Below are 19,755 nucleotides of genomic sequence, written 5' to 3'. Positions count from 1 at the left end.
TCACTGCATTTCATCATGCTTATTTTAGATCATATCCCGAAGAATGAGTTATTCAATTGGACGAAAAACTGCGAAAGCTGCAAGATCATCAGCAAGGAGGGCAAATGAATCGTCAGTGGAAACTGACATTAGACGATCACAAAATGCTGAACGTACAGCCACTTGAAGAGCACTCCAAACAAATGACCAGCGTACAGTTCGACGAACTGCTGATCTGCCTCAACTGCTGCTGCACGAGCTGCAGAGACTGAACAACAGCGTAAAGTTCGACGAACTGCTGATGTTGCATCGTGGAAAGCAAAAGAAGCCTCTTTGCATATGCTCCACGAGGAAAAACAAGGAACATTGTTTACAACGAGGTGTTATAATCACAACAGCTAGGAGGTATGTACATGATCACCTTTTTATATCAAACATCATGTACTTTTATGTATTTATATTGATATACATATATGTGTGTGTATCAATATATATATATATATATATATATATATATATATATATATATACATATACATATATATTGCTTGCCAACTAATGTTGGTATGTTTATGTCCCCATAAATTAGCAGCTTCACAAAAGAGGCTGATAGAATGATTACTTGGGGTCAATTCATTCGAGAAAAGGCAATTCTCCAGTAACGCCACAGGCAAATATTTTAAACAAGTAAAAGATAAGAATAAACAAATATACCATTTCACTCCTGAGCAACGCCGGGTATTTCTGCTAGTATGTTATAAATTATATAGTACTATTGTACAGTTTATAAGGTAATACAAGTAAAGCAGGCTTGCTCTTTAAATCAAAGAATATCATAGTTACATCCATTCATCAACTCAATATTTACATACAAAAGCAAAACGTCATCTTGGAAGTATTGATACATGGAAGTCAATAATGGCTGCGAAACGATCGTAGTCATATGGACATCAACTGGTAAAATAAATGCATTCATTTCATGCCTCCTCTCTTTCTTTATATTTTAAATACTCCTAATGAAATAATCATTAATAATTGGATTTACTAAATTTCAACAGTATTGAACTATTCATTATACCTCTTTATTTTGGTTTACTGTGTGATTTATAGCCTGATTCAATAAAGGAGCTTTTTGTGAGTACCACTGGATTAGTGAAATCCATATATTGTGCAACTGCAACAGGTATTTTGTGAGAAAGCGATATGTGGGTCTCACAGAGGGAAATTTTAAAGCAAGATTTAACAATTGCACCTTAAGCTTCAGACACTGGAATAAACGAAGGGCTACTAAATTATCCAGTTATATATGTTTCTTAAAAGAACAATGTGTCAACTACACTATTTACTGGAAAATCTTAGGCAAGTGTAAGCCTTATACCAACGGTAGTGGCAAATGCGGTCTTTCTAACATGGAAAGATGACTCATTTGGAAAAGTTCCTTAGACCCCGCTACATGTTTAAATTCAAGAACTGAACTGTTTGGATCATGTCCACGTGTCACAATATACCTGTTGCTATTTTGGGCTCCCCCCCCCGTCCCAAGACCACGGCCAGAGTCCATATTTCTACTATGTTCCTGCACAAACTTCCCATGCGTTTTAACTCCCATTAATTTTTAATTTTTATATTTGTTTTTTTATGAATATTTTAATATACTTTTTCCTTTTTTTATATGTATGTGTACGTGTGTGTGTATGTATGTATATATATGTGTATATATTATATGTATGTAAGTGTGTGTATATGTATGCATATGAGTGTAAGACTGTGTCCGGTGCATATGTGCGATTTTCATGTGCACACGCCCCTTCACTTATAAGGATATGCATATGTTATATGTACGGATGTATGTGTTTGATGGGAGGGTATATACATATATATATATATATATATATATATATATATATATATATATATATGTGTGTGTGTGTGTGTGTGTGTGTATATATATATGTATATACATATGTGTGTGTATGCGTGTGTATGTATGCGGGAGTGTGAATGTAAGTTTGTATATATATATATATATATATATATATATATATATATATATATATATTTAATTATATGTATTTATTCTATCCTAATAAATAATAATTCGGATAGAATAAATGGGTTAATAGAAACCAAGGTAGCAAAGATCACAAAATAACTGTGGTGTAATTCCTGTTGGTGAGGCAGAAACTCCTTGATATTTTGGGTATTTGAGTATATTTAAAATTTTAAAGAATGGAGAAAACGCATGTTATAGCTGCATACTTTATTCCGACATATGTTTCGAAGAATTACAATTTATGCGATCCATAGGAATCGGCGATGTTAAAAATGTAAACTTCTCCTCAGGGAAATGCATGGGAATCATCTTAAACGTAAGACATTAAACGTAAGACATTAAACGTAATGTCTTACGTTTAAGACGATTCCCATGCATTTCCCTGAGGAGAAGTTTACATTTTTAACATCGCCGATTCCTATGGATCGCATAAATTGTAATTCTTCGAAACATATGTCGGAATAAAGTATGCAGCTATAACATGCGTTTTCTCCATTCCTTAAATTCATATATATATATATATATATACATATATATATATATATATATATATATATATATATATATATATATATATATATATATATATATACATGTGCGAGTGTGTGCGGGTATGTGCGTATGTATGAGTACGTACATGCATGTTTATATATATGTGTGTGTGTGTGTGTGTGTGTGTGTGTGTGTGTGTGTGTGTGTGTGTGTGTGTGTTGTGTGTGTGTGTATGTGTGTGTGTGTGTGTGTGTGTTTTGTATGCGTGTGTACGTATGTAGATATTGTGAACGCAGGTGCTTTATGCCTTTATAACCTTTTATATATATTTCATTTTTTTATTCTTCTCTTTTTCCATCTATTAGAGTTACTTCCTTTATATTTAACGGTTTTTCGTAGCGTATGTTGCCATTTAATAGCCGACGAGAATGCACAGTAGCTCTTTGCTCCGACATTCGAAACTGAGTACTAATAATGACAACTGTTTACTCATTGCTCTATGAATTGTAGCATATAAAATAATCCTCTGTTTCTACAAATATCGAGGTCTCATTCTTTTGTTGTTATATATATTATTATTATTTTATATATGTGTGTGTGCTTCTGTGTGTGTATATATGTACATATATGTATATATGTGTGTGTGCGTACATGTGCTTGTGTGTGTGAGTGTGTGTATGTGTGTGTAATTATGTATGAAAATATATATATACAAATATATAAGCAAATACATATGCATATATTTGCATGTATATATATATATATGTGTGTGTGTATATATGTTATCATATATACATATATATATACTTATGCATATATAAATACATATATATGAATATATTCTGCAGTAGTAGTTGAATAATATTCTTGAGGCCGAAATTTACTCACAAACAGCATCTTTCGGAGCTTGTCGCCAGTTCAGTTCTTAACCAAATTGAAGACTGCTAGCATGTGTGAAAAGGACTGGTCCCTAGCTACATTTTAGCATTAAAAAATTGAGATTTGATCCAGTAGAACAAAGCTTACATCAAAATTTCTAGCAACGTTATAGGAGAGTAACACCACCAACCAAGTTTAGATCTAAATAACTTTTTTCAAAGCAAAATATATTTGTCTTAGCCTCAATGAGAGACGAAAGCATGAAGAATCTCATAGTTTTGGTCCCATGCAACAAAAATTTGTATCAAAATGTTGTGAGGTAAAATATTATGAAAAAATGTAAGTAAGGCCAAAAAAATTGGATTTAAGTATAGTTATTTTTTTATTTTAAAAACACTATATTTTAATTAATCTTAAATGATAGAGCTCAATTCGAGAAATCCCATGGTATCTATCTCATGCAATAAAGTTTTTAAAAGAAACAGTTATGAGTGTTTGTTTCTCAAATTTGAGGGTGATAATATTATTTGATTTTAATTTACGAAGTAACATTATAAGTAAAAAGGTACCATCATTTTGGTAAAATATTGACACTAGAATGCTTAAAAAGTGAGAGCCAGAGGTACCAATATAGCTAATGTTTTATGTAAAGTAGAATAGTATATATGGTAGGCAAATTCATTATGTAAAAAATAGGTATTGGGTTAAGGCTAAAAATGTGAAGACTTGGCACTAAGTTAGGCAATAACTCAAGCAAATTTTACTGTGAACTTGTTGTTATAGGTAGATTTTGCTGTAATATATAGCTAATTTTTGTATTATTCTATTTATTGTACTAATTATGTACTACTATTATGTTTTATAACCTATTTTCAAATTTCTAATTATCAACTGATAATTTAAAAAATTAATTTTTTTTAAGTGCAAAAAATATTTTAATTCAGTTATTTTTTTTATTTTTAATAGAAGTAACAAGTAATAACAAATAGAAGTAATAACTTGTAATAGAATTTTTAGTTTTAATAAAAGCTAATATTTTCTAACTCTAAATATTTTATTTGAAATTTTGTCCTTAGCTGTAATATTTTAAGTAAAGCTTTTTTTTTTGTTGTTGTTCTGCACTTTACAAGATGTAATAAGTTCTCCTGAACTTTTCCAAGTGAAAGAACATGCCCTGTAATTTTCTAGGTTTATAATCTTAAGAATTTTATCTCTCTTGCTCGCATTTTTCCAAGTAATATAGACATATATATAGACATATATACAGACATATATATATATACATGCATATATATATATATATATATATATATATATATATATATATATATATATATATATATATATATATATATATATATACAATTAAAAGGGTAAAGGTTTATCAATTTATTAATTTATTAAAAAATTAACAATTAATAATTTTTACCAAGCCCTTCGGTATGTAAACACCATTATCGGTGAGGAACTTATTTAAAAGTTCTTATACATTTATAAACATAATTAAGGGATCAGCAACAGTTGCTTCACCACATACCGAAGTTCAGAAATAGCAGCTAAAATGCTGAAACTCCAACAGATAGCATTACTTGTAACTCACAAAGGCAAAACAAGAAGAAAAAACAACGAAAACTAACCAGTCGTAGTTAATCATAGACGCGTTTCTGGATCAGAAAAGTGAAAACTTTTCATTTCCTCATCAGTATGATATTCCAGTTTGCAAATTTGACGATGCTGGCAATTGTGCATGCACAACCGAGCGACATCATGCATCAGCACAATATGAACAACATCTCCGAACTTACATAGGCCATATATAGGCACACGTTGGTGTGTGTGTTTATATGTATGTGTGCATACATGCATATGTTTTCACATGTTATGAGGATGCGGTGTTACAATGACATATATGATTGTGATTTCGTCTGAGACAGGGATAACGAAAAGGAATGAGGTGACAGAAGAAAAGGCAAGGAAAAAATTTAACATAATCAGCGCTAGTGAACTCATACATCTTTACTTACAATCTTTCACTGTGAAAACCTCATTAGTCTGAAAACTGTAATAGATGCTTTCTTGGTCACCGTTTTCCTTTTGAGTAATCAAGCCACGCAAACCCGGATGGTCATAATATTCCACAAATGATGTAACCTCTTTTTTGTCCTCGAAAGTTGCTTCTAAGTTGAAATAAAATTGGTTTGGTATATTAATAAATGGACCAACTGAAATGAATCCAGATCATATGGTTTGATTAATTCCTGGAAGAAACAATAGGAACTAGTACATGTACACTTGCTTTGTTATTAGTTTGATACGGTCTTTATTATGCTGGTGGTGATGTTTGTAAAGATAGCAGTGTTAATTTAGTAGACTAAAGAATTTTTTCTAATATTCCAATGAGGAAGGGAAGGCATTATTGTCTTATAGATTGATGAAGTAGACAGAAAAAAGTTGCAATGCGCCATCTGTTCTAAACTGTATAGCTTATGATAACACCACAGAATGAATGTAGTATTAGAATAATCAAGCCGTCAACAATGACCGCTGATGTTTTATTAAACTTTTTGATAATTACATTTTGGCTTGCATGTCAGAATATTCGATTTTTTTCAATTGGGGATATTGACGAAATATGTACATGACGACAGTTGCTAATGAGATCGAATGTAAATAAAGGTACCAAAATAGCGGGAAAATACAGGAAAACAATAACTATATTTAAGACTCTCCAGATATTATACAAGTTTGAATATTTCAATATGTACAATACGTTGTCAATGACTCACTCATTATTTTACATGTCATTTTCCACAAAAAATATTCTACCTAATCTGACAAACGTTGCACATGTATCTGCCAAAATATATGCATATTTACCATGGGTACATGATCTTACAAACCTGTTACATACATTTTCTAAAAGTCTTCAGGGGACAGCAGGTTTAGTTTGTTCAAAAGTTGCGTTTTTACAAGTTTGACATATTCCATACAAATGTACATTATGAGCTTTATTGTTCGCCTTCGCTATAACAGTTCCTAATATTTCTTGTATAGACATGAAGAAGAACCAACACACCTTGGCCTTCTGAATTTGCAACATCTAATTTCAGTTTACTTTTGTTTTTTTGTTTGCGTGCGTGTGTGTGTGTGTGTGTGTGTGTGTGTGTGTGTGTGTGTGTGTGTGTGTAGCTTTTTGTTTTGATTAAAACCAGAAATACACGAGGAAACTTTTCTCCCAAGAACATATCAACAACAAAAGGTCTTCCCACTTCCAGTTGTACATGGACATGTTAAATATGATTATACGCGCGTCTATTTTATTCAACGCTGCTTTGTTCGACTTTAATTTATGTATTAATATTTATTTATTTATTTATTTATTATTATCATTAGTAGTAGTAGTAGTAGTAGTAGTAGTAGTAAGGCGGCGAGATGGCCAGAGTCGTTAGCACACCAAGCAAAATGCTTAGCGGTATTTCGCACGTAGCTACGTTCTGATTTCAAATTCCGCCGAGGTCGACTTTGCCTTTCATCCTTTCGAGGTCGATAAATTAAGTACCAGGGAAACACTAGGTTTGATGTAATTGACTAGTCCCCTCCCCAAAATGGCTAACCTCGTGGCAAAATTATTATTATTATTAGTAGTAGTAGTAGTAGTAGTAGTAGTAGTAGTAGTAGTAGTAGTATTGAGTGAGAGAGCAATGCATGCCATCAAAGTGACACCGGGGTACAAATATACGAAGTCCAATATACCCATCATGACTACCCGTCTGATAAGTGTACACTAGGTACATGCATCACAACCATATGTGCGCGACATGATGATCTTATAAGATAAACAGCGCATGATCTTGCAGGTAGGACTCAGCTAAAATTTTCTTCAGTTCGAGGAGCCCATCCCGCTCAAAGGGTCCCTGAATAAGGTTCGTTTAAGGATGATGAACGCAACACCCATGTTTTCAGAGGTGAATTATTCAAACCCCAAAGAATTCCTCGTAACACATGGTTTCGATGCTTCCCTCCACCACTCCTGCTCGTGATCAGAAATGTACATATTGTGGGCCACTAAAGGATATGCTCAAGTGACAAGCAACTGACAAAAAAATGTGTGGTACTGAGCAGAATATCAGTTGTAACACTTCTCTTATACCAAGATAAATCACATACATGATAACACTTCCAATTAGTTAAGTTCAGAAGCCACGCGAGCCACTGCCTGGCACTGCATCAGGGCATTATTATTATTATTATTATTATTATTATTATTATTATTATTATTATTATTATTATTATTATTATTATTATCATTATTATTATTATTGAGTGAGAGAGCAGTGCATGCCATCAAAGTGACACTGGGGTAAAATATACGAAGCTCAATATACCCATCATGACTACCCGTCTGATAAGGGTACACCAGGCACATGCATCACAACCATATGTGCGCGACATTGTGACCTCATATCAAAATAAACAGCGCATAACCTCGCAGGTGGGACCCAGTTAGAAGTTTCTTCAAGTCGGGTAGCCCATCCCACTCAAAAGGACCCTGAATAAGGTTTGTTTAAGGATGTTGAGCAAAACACCCATGTTTCCAAAGGTGAATTATTCAAACCCCAAAGAATTCCTCTCGACACATGGCTATGATGCTCCCCCACTACTTCTGCTCGTGATTAGAGATGCACATATCATCAGCCACCAAGAGACATGCTCAACTGGTTACGGTCAAACAACTGACAAGCAAATCTGGTATTGAGCAGAATATTTGCTGTAGCCCATCTCATTATTATTATTATTATTATTATTATTATTATTATTATTATTATTATTATTATTATTATTATTGCGTGAGAGAGCGGTGCTTGCCACCAAAGTGACAATGGGGTGCAAATATACGAAGCCCAATATACCCATCATGACTACCCGTCTGATAAGTGTACGCTAGGTACATGCAACACAACCATATGTGCGCGACGTGATGATCTTATCCTGCTCAAAAGAGCCCTGAATAAGGTTTGTTTTAAGGATGATGAACGAAACGTCCATGTTTCCAGAGGTGAATTATTCAAACTCCCAAAGAATTCCTCTCAATACAGGGCTATGATGCTCCCCCACTACGTCTACTCGTGATCAGAGATACACATATCGTCAGCCACTATTATTATTATTATTATTATTATTATTATTATTATTATTATTATTATTATTATTATTATTATTATTATTATTATTATTTAAATGAAATGATAAAACGTTTACCTTCTCCTTCCGGAGAAATAGGTTTCTCACAAACCTCCTTTGAATATGCATTTTTGAAGTTATGTAGACAAAGACACGCGATAAAAATAAAAGACTGGAATTTCATCTGAAAAATAGAAGAAAAAATATAAAGTAAGTCATTAAGAAGGACGATAATTAATAATTCGCCGAACAATGTTCCTTAATTTTACTTGTTTACATTAACTTAGCGTTTGAATTGAAATCCCGCTTGAACGTTCTCGTTCATCCTTTGTGATCGATAATCGATAATCGATATTAACTATTACTAATCAGTTAGTTTAAATCGATACAATTGACTGCTGCCACCAAAACGAAGAGAAACATTCTGACCTAGTCTCTTATTAACAAATTATTATTAGTCTGCGAAATGCTTGGTGTTGTTTAATTATTAGCTCGTAGGGATAGCTAACCCCTTCTTCTCATTTGTAACGTTTTAATATTGAGGCATTTAAAAACAAACCTAAATGTAAAATTACGTCTTTCCCTAAAACCTTTTAATCTCTAGGGATTTTATGTTTTAGAAGGTTTAAAGACGATATACCCCATTGCCTTGGCAGGCTATTCGAACTGTTGAGATCAATATCGTTTAGTTTTAGATTTAATATCTTAAGACGATGGCTTAAATACGTTTCCAAGGAGACTGTCAAGGAATTGGCGTTCTCGTGAGGAAGGGTTGCCGGAGTGATTCGATGGGAGAGTAGTTGAGCGACGAAAAACAGTTGTGGTTACGAGTGGAAAGCAAATCTGTGTATAGAATTCTTGAATGGAAGTGGTATACGGTTATCTCATAAAGAGGAGCAGAAGCCATTATAATGTGCAAAAATAGGCAGAGAGGCTGAGCATAGAAATGCTTGAAGGTCATAGACTGTTGTGTATTGGTGAGTGAATCTTTGGTAATCAGTCGGATAACCTTCTTTTGAAAGCTGCCAAGGATGTTTATGCGAACATCTGTTTTACTGACCCCTATGTAAGAAGATTACCCCATTGTACGTGATGCTTGAATTTGTAAAGGATCATCAATTTACCATTGCTAAAGTAGTTTCTTGCCCTGAATTAGAAAGTTTTGGGGATGCAATTTCAGTTATGTTAGGATATGTAGACACACTGGAAGAGACTATCAAAAATTGAGGTCAAAAATTTAAAGTAGTTTTGAAAATTTTATTTGTGAAGTTGTCCAAGCATATATTAAGGTGAAGTACAAAATTACTTTTTTATACGAGCAATGTTTGTAAACTTGCATTGTGGTAAGAGCCTAAATTATTATGACAGCATTACAAGAATTTTTTCTAAAACTTTGTTCAAGGTTGCAGTACAAGTGTTGCAGATAGCACCTAGGCTAGACGAGAATGATACCTGAATACGAAATGGTTGAAGAGGGGTGAAGAGTATTAAACACTGCAATAGAATGAGCTTCGGTAGATATCACAGCAAAAAGGTCGATATCGTACATGAGGAAAGGTGTGCAGATCATAATAAAGCACACCAAAGTTAGTAGATAAATTTCATATCACAAAGATTGTATTCTAAGTCAGTGCAGGGTGTGGTAGTGCAATTTTACAGAAAACTTCTACTTCAATATAGTGAGGTAATTGTCATGCCAAGAATGGTTAGAAGCATTTCTGTTTTTTTTTAATGCAACAATATAGCTTTCACGGAACTTCTCAGGATGTGCGACTACCGCTGAGTGGCTTGCGAGTGCTGCTCTCCGGCAGGTATAATTTTACGGATGCCGCGACGGTGGTCACTAATGAAGGATAGAAGGTGTCAGGGAAGAGGACTGTTAATAGCAGTCTTCAGCATCTTAGGATGATAAAGACTGCTGGGAGTTCAATCGTAGACGGAGTCACCTAGGTTACTTTTCTTAGGAGTGACACATTGTAGTATGTTTACAAAGACTAAGATATATCTAGAGAGAGGGGCGGAAAAGAGGTGAAAGAATTTAAGGAGAGACAACACTTGGCTCTAGACTACACTGGTAATAGTGGAAGGGACATTGTCGAACCAGTGATCTTATTACTTCAAATGATCAGAAGTATTCCGCCCTTTGTGTGTCAGTGTATGTGGCGGTGGGACACATACAATGAAGAAGCAAATCTTCTGAGGAGTTTCTTTAAATATATCAATTGCAGAGATGGATGCTAAATGAACAGCAAATATTGTTGCTTGCTCCACAAGTGCATTGCCTACATATATACCACCATAATATATACTGCCATATTAAATGAGGTATAGCATGTAAAATAATTCCGTGCAATTGATAAATATCTTTTTTATAAGAGATCAGAACTGACAGAAATTTAAACGAGAGAGTGTTAAGGAATTGCAACTCACAAAATCATCTCTTGCTTTACAAATTTCATTTAGCCGTGAGCAAGACAGGTAACTACGTCAAACTTGATGTTCTTTAGACTTCGTACACATTGGATAGAGAGATATCGGAAACCATCCATCTATAAGACCTTTGAACTCGAGTTGAACATATTCATATCTTATCTCAGTAGAGTCGCCACATTAACAGTACTAAGCAGAATTATCAAGTACACACACACACACACACACACACACACACACACATACACACACACACACACATACACACAGACACAGACACACACACACACATATTATCATTAATCTTTTAATTGTTTCACTCATTAGACTGCGGCCAGGCTGGGACACCGTCTTGAAGAATTTTTAGTCGAATGAATCGACCCCAGTAATTATTATATTTTTTCACTGGCACCTATTCTCTTTTGCCAAACTGCTAAGTTACAGGTACATAAGCGCATCAACACCGGTTGTCAAGCAGTGGTGTGGGACAAATACGGACACAAAGACACACGTGCATACACACGCATATATATATATATATATATATATATATATATATATATATATATATATATATATATATATATATATATATATATATATAAGGCTCCTTTCAGTTTCTGTCAACCAGATCCACTCACAAGGCTTTGGTCGGCCCGAGGCTATAGTAGAAGACACTTGCCCATGGTTCCACTCCTGAGGCATGTTGTTGGGAAGAAACCTCTTATCACACACCCACGCCTGCATCTATGTCTGTGTGTATACATATACATATATATATATACATATACATATATACATACATATTTACATACACACACACACACATATGTATATACATACATAGGCGCAGGAGTGACTGTGTAGTAAGAAGCTTGCTTCCCAAACGTATGGTTCCGGGTTCAGTCCCACTGTGTGGCACCTTGGGCAGTCTTCTACTATGGCCTCGGGCTGACCAGAGCTTTCTGAGTGGATTTGTGAGACGGAAACTGAAAGACGCCCGTCTTCTCTCTTTTACCACATCCATCTCTCTATCTGTCTGACTATCAGTCTATCTATCTATCTCTCTATCTGCCTATCTATCTATCTATCTATCTGCTTATACATCTTCCATTGTCTCCAAAGCCTCACCCCAAAAAAACAAAAAAACAAAACAATGTTCTGTTATAAACAAAACCCCCAAAAACACCTGTTTTTATATAAATAAGCTAGATCTCTGTATTCTCACAGTTATATTTGACAAGTTCGAAAGACGAACGAAAGCGCTAATATATGTATAAAATAAATGAAAGAAGTTATTCCAAAATTCTGACGACTTTTTTTCAATATTTACTTCTGTACATCACACCTAACACTCTACACACACACACTCACACACACACACATATATATATATATATATATATATATATATATATATATATATATATATATATATATATATATGTATGTGTGTATTTGTGTGTCTGTGTTTATCGCCCCCACCATCACTTAACAACCGATGTTGGTGTGTTTACGTCCCTATTGCTTAGCGGTTCGGCAAAACAAACCGATAGAATAAGTACTAGGCTTACAAAAATAAGCTCTGAAGTCGGTTTGCTCGACTAAAGGCGGTGATCCAGCTTAGCCGCAGTCAAATTACTGAAACAGGAAAAAGAATATATATATATATATATATATATATATATTACTAACAACTTAAAGAATATTGTCGAAAAATATAATGATTCTCATACTGATAATATTTTAAACTATAGAAGCATTTGCAGCGGGTCAAACAGCTTATTAAAAAAAAACTCTCTCTTTGCAAGGTAAAAACAGTGTTAGTATTGCAAAATATATAGAATGTTTTACTACAACAGAAGCCTACGATTTTGTTGTTACCTAGCTACAGTTAAAGGCGCACAAAAGAAATAAAACAGCTGTTATTCTGCGGAATGTAAAACAAGTTCATCCTAACTCCGAGTAGAAATAAAATTCATTTAGCTACGTGTACTTACGTTGTTAGTTTAAGTCTCGATTAAATTTATGTTTTTTTCTCTACACCAGATTGATAAACTAAGTGCCACTAACAGATTAAAGCTAAGTCAATTTTTTTATATCTTTTCTGTACTATACTCATTGAAAGAGTTTCGTTTCACGAAAGTTAGAAATCATCATTATTATTATTATTTGTATTATGATATATATGTTCGTATGTATAAGTATGTATGTATGTATGTATGTATGTATGTATGTATGTATGTATGTATGTATGTATGCATGTATGTACATATGTATACATAAAGCATAAAGTCAGGAGGGGTGAAAGAGGAAGATTTATTTACCATATGACTTCCATATGATTACGGCCGTTTCGTAATCTTCTTCGTGTAGTGTTAATTTCAGTATGCAGAAAATGATACGTTCATGTTTGCTTTGGTATGTATACTTAGCATTATATAATACAATTGTATATTCACAAATAAAAGCAAAGTAAGAAAGCTAGCTCATTAGATTGCTAAAACGTTATGATTACATCATATTATATTGTGTTATATGGTCATTAAATGGCGAAATTGTTAGAATATCGACTTGCAATATTTAGCTACATTCTCTTTTATCGTATTTCCAAATCCTGTAATGAACAACTTTGCTTTTCAGTTTCCCGAGATGCATGAAATAAAGTAGCATTCCAATGCGGGTTCGATATAGTAGACTGTTCCCCTCCCTCCCTCCCCTCAAATTATCTGACCATGCGCTTCGCATCGTTTTGTCTGTCTTTACGTTTTGAGTTTAAATTCCACCGAGGTCGACTTTACCTTTAATCCTTCCGGGTGGGGTTGATAAAATAAGTATTTGTTGAGAACTGAGGGCCGATGTATTCGACTATACACTTCCTCCAAATTTTCAGGTTTTGTGCCTATACTAGAAAAGATTATTACTTTCATTATTGTTATTGTTATGTAGGTGGTTAGTTGACAGAATCGTTAGAGCGTCGGTAAAAATGCTTAGCAGCATTATTTCCGGCTCTTTATGATCTGATTTCAAATCCTGTCGAAATTCAAACTTTTTCTTTCATCCTTTCGGGGTTCCAACCAGGTACTGGGGTTGATGTTACCTATTTGTCTCCTCCCTTCAAAATTGCTAGACTTGTTCTAGAATTAGAAAGAATTATTGTTATTATTATGCGGCAGAAGTGTTAGAACGTCAGACTTTGTTTTGGTTCTCTACATACGTTCTTTTGAGGTCAACATAGCTTTACATTCCTGCACTGTCTATTAAATGAAATACTAGTCAAGCACTTAAGTCAAGATATCCATTACTCATAAATTTATGGATTTATGCGTTATTAGAAATCATTATTGTTGTTGTTACAATTGTTGTTGTTGTTGTTAATGTAGTTGTTGTTTGGCTTGTGTAGTGGAAAACAGCAATAACATCATCATCAGCAGCAACAAACGGAGCTCCCGAATGAACTGTTAGTGATTCTATTTTACTTGATGCAAATTTATTGTTTGAATGTCATTTTTACCTTGAAGTGGAAAAAAATAAAATAATGCTCTGGAGATTTTATTATAAATCATACTGTGCAAACTTTCATTTACTTCCATAACACATCTTCACCTAGCGTAAATGATAAGTGGCGATACAATCAAAGCGGTTGCTGCGGACACACCTCGGGGGGAAAATATGAAAAAATATCAGCTCAAAATTTTAGAATGATAAACAGTAAAGAAAGTCAAAAATATTGTGCAGGTCGATACAACAAACAATGAGAAATAACAAACGAGAAAAATATTGTTTCTAACCCATTTAACTGCAGCTGTGCCGGTACCACAAGTCAAAGTGGGTTGCATGATTCGCACTGATACCCTAATAATATTAAAAGAATAGAAGCGGTATGTTACAAAGAAAAATACCTTATTGCTCTGTGTACACAAAGGAACTGGCAAGGAGAACAACATGGCTTTGTCTTGACATAAATGGGAGAGGCTTCCTTATGCTAGTGAAAGAACTACTGGATGTAGACCTGACCAAGTGTAGCACAATAATCTTTCAGTGACCAGAAGAGAACCTACAGGATCGACTGTATAGTAGTCAAAATAAAAGATGAGACAAAACGAAGTTGGCTAATCTTCTGCGTTACAGACCTACCGAAATTTCATTCCACAATATGGAATAGCGTAACACAAAAAAAAGAAAACCGTTCGACTAGTGATTCGTGGCACAAAGTCCAGCGGACACACATGTGGATCAAAAGGCCGCCTTGGTGCTTTCTTCCCGGCAGAGATCAAATTGTTAATATATCATTATATATATCGTGTAGCACCCTTATCCTTACATTTTTATTTAATATTGTTTTAAATCCTCACATGCCCTATATACCCATTTTGTATCACGTTATATATATATATATATACAGACGCACGAATGGCTGTGTGGTAAGAAGCTTGTTTTCTAACCACATGATTCCGGGTTCAGTCCTACTATGTAGCACCTTGGGATAATGTCTTCTATTATAGACTCAGGCCGACCAAAGTCTTAAGTGGATTTGGCGGACGGAAACTGAAAAAAGCCCGTCGTATATATATATATATATATATATATATATATATATATATATATATATATATATATATATATATATATGTATGTATATATATATACATGTGTGTGTATATATTTGTATGTGTGTCTGTGTTTGTCCCCCCACTATCGCTTGACAACCGATATAGGTGTACTTACGTCCCCGTAACTTAGCGGTTCAGAAAAAGAACCGATAGAATAAGTAAGAACCAGGCTGACAAAGAATAAGTCTTGGGATTGATTTCTTCGACTAAAAGCGGTGCTCCAGCATGGCCACAATCAAATGACTAAATCAAGTAAAAGAATAAAAGAATATATAAATATATATACATGTATGTATACACACACACACACACACATATATATATAGGTAAGCAGAGTTAGCGGTTGTAATAACCGTCTAAGGGATAAGAGTACCCGTTCTTACTATCGGTATCAATTACCTGTGCTATCCCTGGGCATGGGTATGCAGGCACACTGTGCTCATAGGGTACAGGTAACAACAGAATAAACAAAAGTTTATCAGCAATCAAATTTAAATATCAAACAAACTGACCAACATGGGTTGATTATTTTTTTAATACAAAACATGACATAACATTTCTTACGGCCGTTTCTGCTTCTAATGTTAGTCGGTGTTTACGAAATAAATTCCGAAAATAATATTCGTCATCTTCATAGTACATTCGATCTAGTACATGGAGCTTCATCAGATCCATGTACTAGATCGAATGTGCTATGAAGATGACGAATATTATTATCGGAATTTCTTTCATAAGCACCGACTAACATTGGAAGCGGAAAGGGCCGTAAGAAATGTTGTCATGTTTTGTATTTAAAAAATGTTGGTCAATTTGTTGATCAAAAGTTTTCTCCATTTTCTGATTATTTAAGTTTTATATATATATATATGTGTGTGTGTGTGTGTGTATGTGTGTGTGTGTGTGTGTGTGTGTGTGTGTGTGTGTGTGCGTGCGTGCGTGTGTGTATGTATGTATGTGTATATATATATATATATATATATGAACTTCAAATCCTTTTGGCGATTGAATCTGCCTTTCATTGGGATCAATTTCATTGATTTTATCTTGCTTTTAGGTAATGAATCATTATTTTACTAAAATGTCTGTGGAACAGGCAAGAGCGGAAAAGATTTAGGGGTATTTTGTTTAAACTATCAGATTCTTATTTCAAATCTCTGTGCCGTCAACATTGCATTTTCCCTCCTTCGTTGGAACAAATACAATAGCATAAAAGGATAAGATCATTGTTTTAGTTTGTCTGATGACGTTTGAAGATTGAATAAATCGCATTATGCCAAAAATATAACTCATGCGGAGAAGTTCGCCAAAAGTCTATCGTAAGAGTAAACGTAGTCAAAGCCTTTCAATAGCCTTCTCCGTAAAAGTAAACTTTCAACGAATAAACAAGGGAGCTTATCCATGATAGTTTCATCTGTTAGAAATAGCAACCAAATCTCTCTCAACACACAAGTGTCTTAAAAAGAGCGTTGGACTCCTTGGAAAATATACCCTTAAAGATACAAAAGAACAGGATGGAGTGATTATCGCTGCCATGCATTTGATAATAGGATCATTGAATCATAGGATCAAATCATGTCTGTCAAGGATGATTTGACAGATAAACAATAGTAACAATTTCTGTTAATTTTAGCTTAATGTTTCGAGTCGTTATTCTAACGATAATAATTTCAGAAATGTGAGATAGATCTGTATCCTATCCTGACGGAAGTTTATCTCGTATAACATCATCTTTAAGGAGCAGCGGAAATAAGATTGGAACTATTGTTACTTGGCCGATTTCGCCTCTCATAAATTAAGTAGCGGATTACAAATACTGGTGGGGGGGGGGGTAAGTAATTTCTATATTCATCTGGGAAGCTTTATTGAATTCTCAACTGTACTACTGTTCTAAATCGTTCTAAACTGTTACATTCGTTTAGCGACTCCCGAAGAATATAGGACGGAATTTGAATTCGGGATCTAACACATCATAAATCAATAATATTAACACGCCAATTTGTTTTTAGTACGTACCTGACGCGTGTGTCACGCTTAAGAGAAAGAAATTGGTGAAAGAAATTTTGTTGCTTAAATAAAACTTTTTAACTAGATCTCTTGTAATTTCTAGAAGAGATTTGAAAATATCACCTTTGTGTTGTATTACCACTTCTCAACACCTATGCCTACTGGAAAATTAAGATACTTAAATTTGACACGTGTGCCGAGCAAGGGAGAGAGGAAGTGAGAAAGAAAGAGAGAGAGTGAGAGGGAGTGGCTGAATTCCTTTGAATTCCTTTCTACGATTGAACTGAAATTGACCCCTGGCTATTAAAGGCCCAACCACACACACACATACACACACACACACACACACACACATAGCACACACACCACATTTGTTTTAGGTCTTCTACCCATCTGAATTCAGCCATGCACCGAATAACATGTTAAGTCTTATGTTCCGAAATTGAAATTTTGAATTTGTTTTAATTATATAATTACACCTCAGCTAAAAAGAACATCTTTTGGCTTTCAAATACAATCTTTTCTTTCTCTTTCTATATTTTTGTTAAGTTACAATTAAATTCATAGAGCCGAACAAAATCAAAAATATTAGTTCTATTTTCTCCCTTTCCTTAATACTAACAAGTGCATAATATGAGATTGATTTGGCTGTTATTTCTAGCAAATTGAACAACCGCACAGAGTTGTTGAATTGGCTCATTTGTTGATGTATATAAGTAAACAAAAACTAAAAGACACATACACACATACATATATATATATATATATATATATATATATATATATATATATATATATATATATATATATATATATATATATGAATGTGTCTGTATTTGTCCCACCACCACCATTGCTTGACAAGCGATGTTGGTGCGTTTGCGTCCTGTAACTTAGCTGTTCAGCAATAGAGACTGATAGAATAAGCGCCAGGCTTACAGGGAATAAACCGAGGGCTCGATTTCTTCGACTAAAGAGTGGTGCTCCAGCATGCCCACCGTCAAATGACTGAAACAAAAGAATAAAAGAATACGAGAAAAGCGTTCCGTACCACTAAACCAAGCGGGTTCTCTGAATATGTATGATGTATTTTAAGGCTAAATAGTTATTCTGTTTGCGTTTGCGTAACTGAGATATTTTGGTTGGATTATACAGTTATCGGTCTTACGCTTCTCTTTATATTCTGTAACCGTCGCAATATACTTTTCTACTATAGGCACAAGTCCTGAAATTTTTGTGGGGAGAGGGCCAGTCAATTAGATCGACACCAGTACGCAACTGGTACTTAATTTATCGACCCCGAAAGGATGAAAGGCAAAGTCGACCTCGGCAGAATTTGAACTCAGAAGGTAAAGACAGACGAAATATTGCTAAGCATTTCGCCGGGCGTACTAACGATTCTGCCAGCTCGCCACCTTTAACTGTCACAATATAGAAACAACTCTCATGGCACAATTTACAGATGCTTAACATTTTTTTCCCGTGAATTTTTCACGGCTGTAACTTGTAAATAAATAAATAAACAAATAAACAAATGAATAAATAAATACTACGGGTATTTTGGTCAGTTTTCTAACGAATCTACCAGAATAGTATGAAACCAATGAAATAATAACAGAATGTAGGAAGGGTGGAAGTATGTCTGTGTTTACATGATCACGTAAATAAATGTAAATATTGCGTGTGTAGAGAAGTTATTTTCGGAAAGGGTTAATAAATAGGTATATGAGTGAGTTAACGAATGAAAGAATATAAAAGATTCAATTAGACTTAAAATAAATACATACCTTGATTTAATTTACGGAAAAAGCTTCCACTGTTATTTCCTAAATGAATAACAAAAAATGATATAAATATGTACTCCTTTTCTCCTCGTCTCGATTCTTTCTCTCTCTCTCTATCTCTCTTCCTCCCTCTATCTATCTATCCCTATCTATCTCTATCTCTCTCTCTCTCCCTCTCTCTGCCTCTCTTTCGTTTACTCATATCTCTTTCTAGTTCTCATATATTGTCTTTGTCTTCATATCTCTCTTTTAATTAATTTATCAGCCTTGTCTCTCAAATGAGAAGTTTGCTCCAACAACTGACTGAACTTTGTTCTCCAATTTTAGTACTGTTCGACCT

The 19,755-nt window shown here is 34.1% G+C and overlaps 1 protein-coding gene across 2 annotated transcripts in view; it reads right to left on the bottom strand.

Moving 5' to 3' along the window:
• Nucleotides 1-19,482, bottom strand: part of LOC106884209 (uncharacterized) — a 71,883-nt gene extending 52,401 nt beyond the window's left edge. The window contains exons 1-3 of one of the 2 annotated variants that reach the window (XM_089357295.1): nt 19,419-19,482; nt 8,663-8,768; nt 5,428-5,625 (exon numbers count right to left, since the gene is read on the bottom strand). In XM_089357295.1, the coding sequence (XP_089213421.1) occupies nt 5,428-5,625; nt 8,663-8,768 (304 nt within the window). In that variant the 5' untranslated portion in view covers nt 19,419-19,482. Of the gene's footprint in view, nt 1-5,427; nt 5,626-8,662; nt 8,769-13,341; nt 13,416-19,418 lie in introns of those variants that run through there. The other variant, XM_089357294.1, reaches the window with a different exon arrangement.
• Between the last annotated feature and the right edge of the window lie 273 nt (nt 19,483-19,755).

The sequence above is a fragment of the Octopus bimaculoides genome, chromosome 9, assembly GCF_046866305.1.
Source record: "Octopus bimaculoides isolate indiv1 chromosome 9, ASM4686630v1, whole genome shotgun sequence".
In the NCBI taxonomy this organism is placed as follows: Eukaryota; Metazoa; Mollusca; class Cephalopoda; order Octopoda; family Octopodidae; genus Octopus; species Octopus bimaculoides.
The sequence above is the reverse complement of the archived record's forward strand: the minus strand, read 5'-3'. Positions and strand labels throughout refer to the sequence as shown.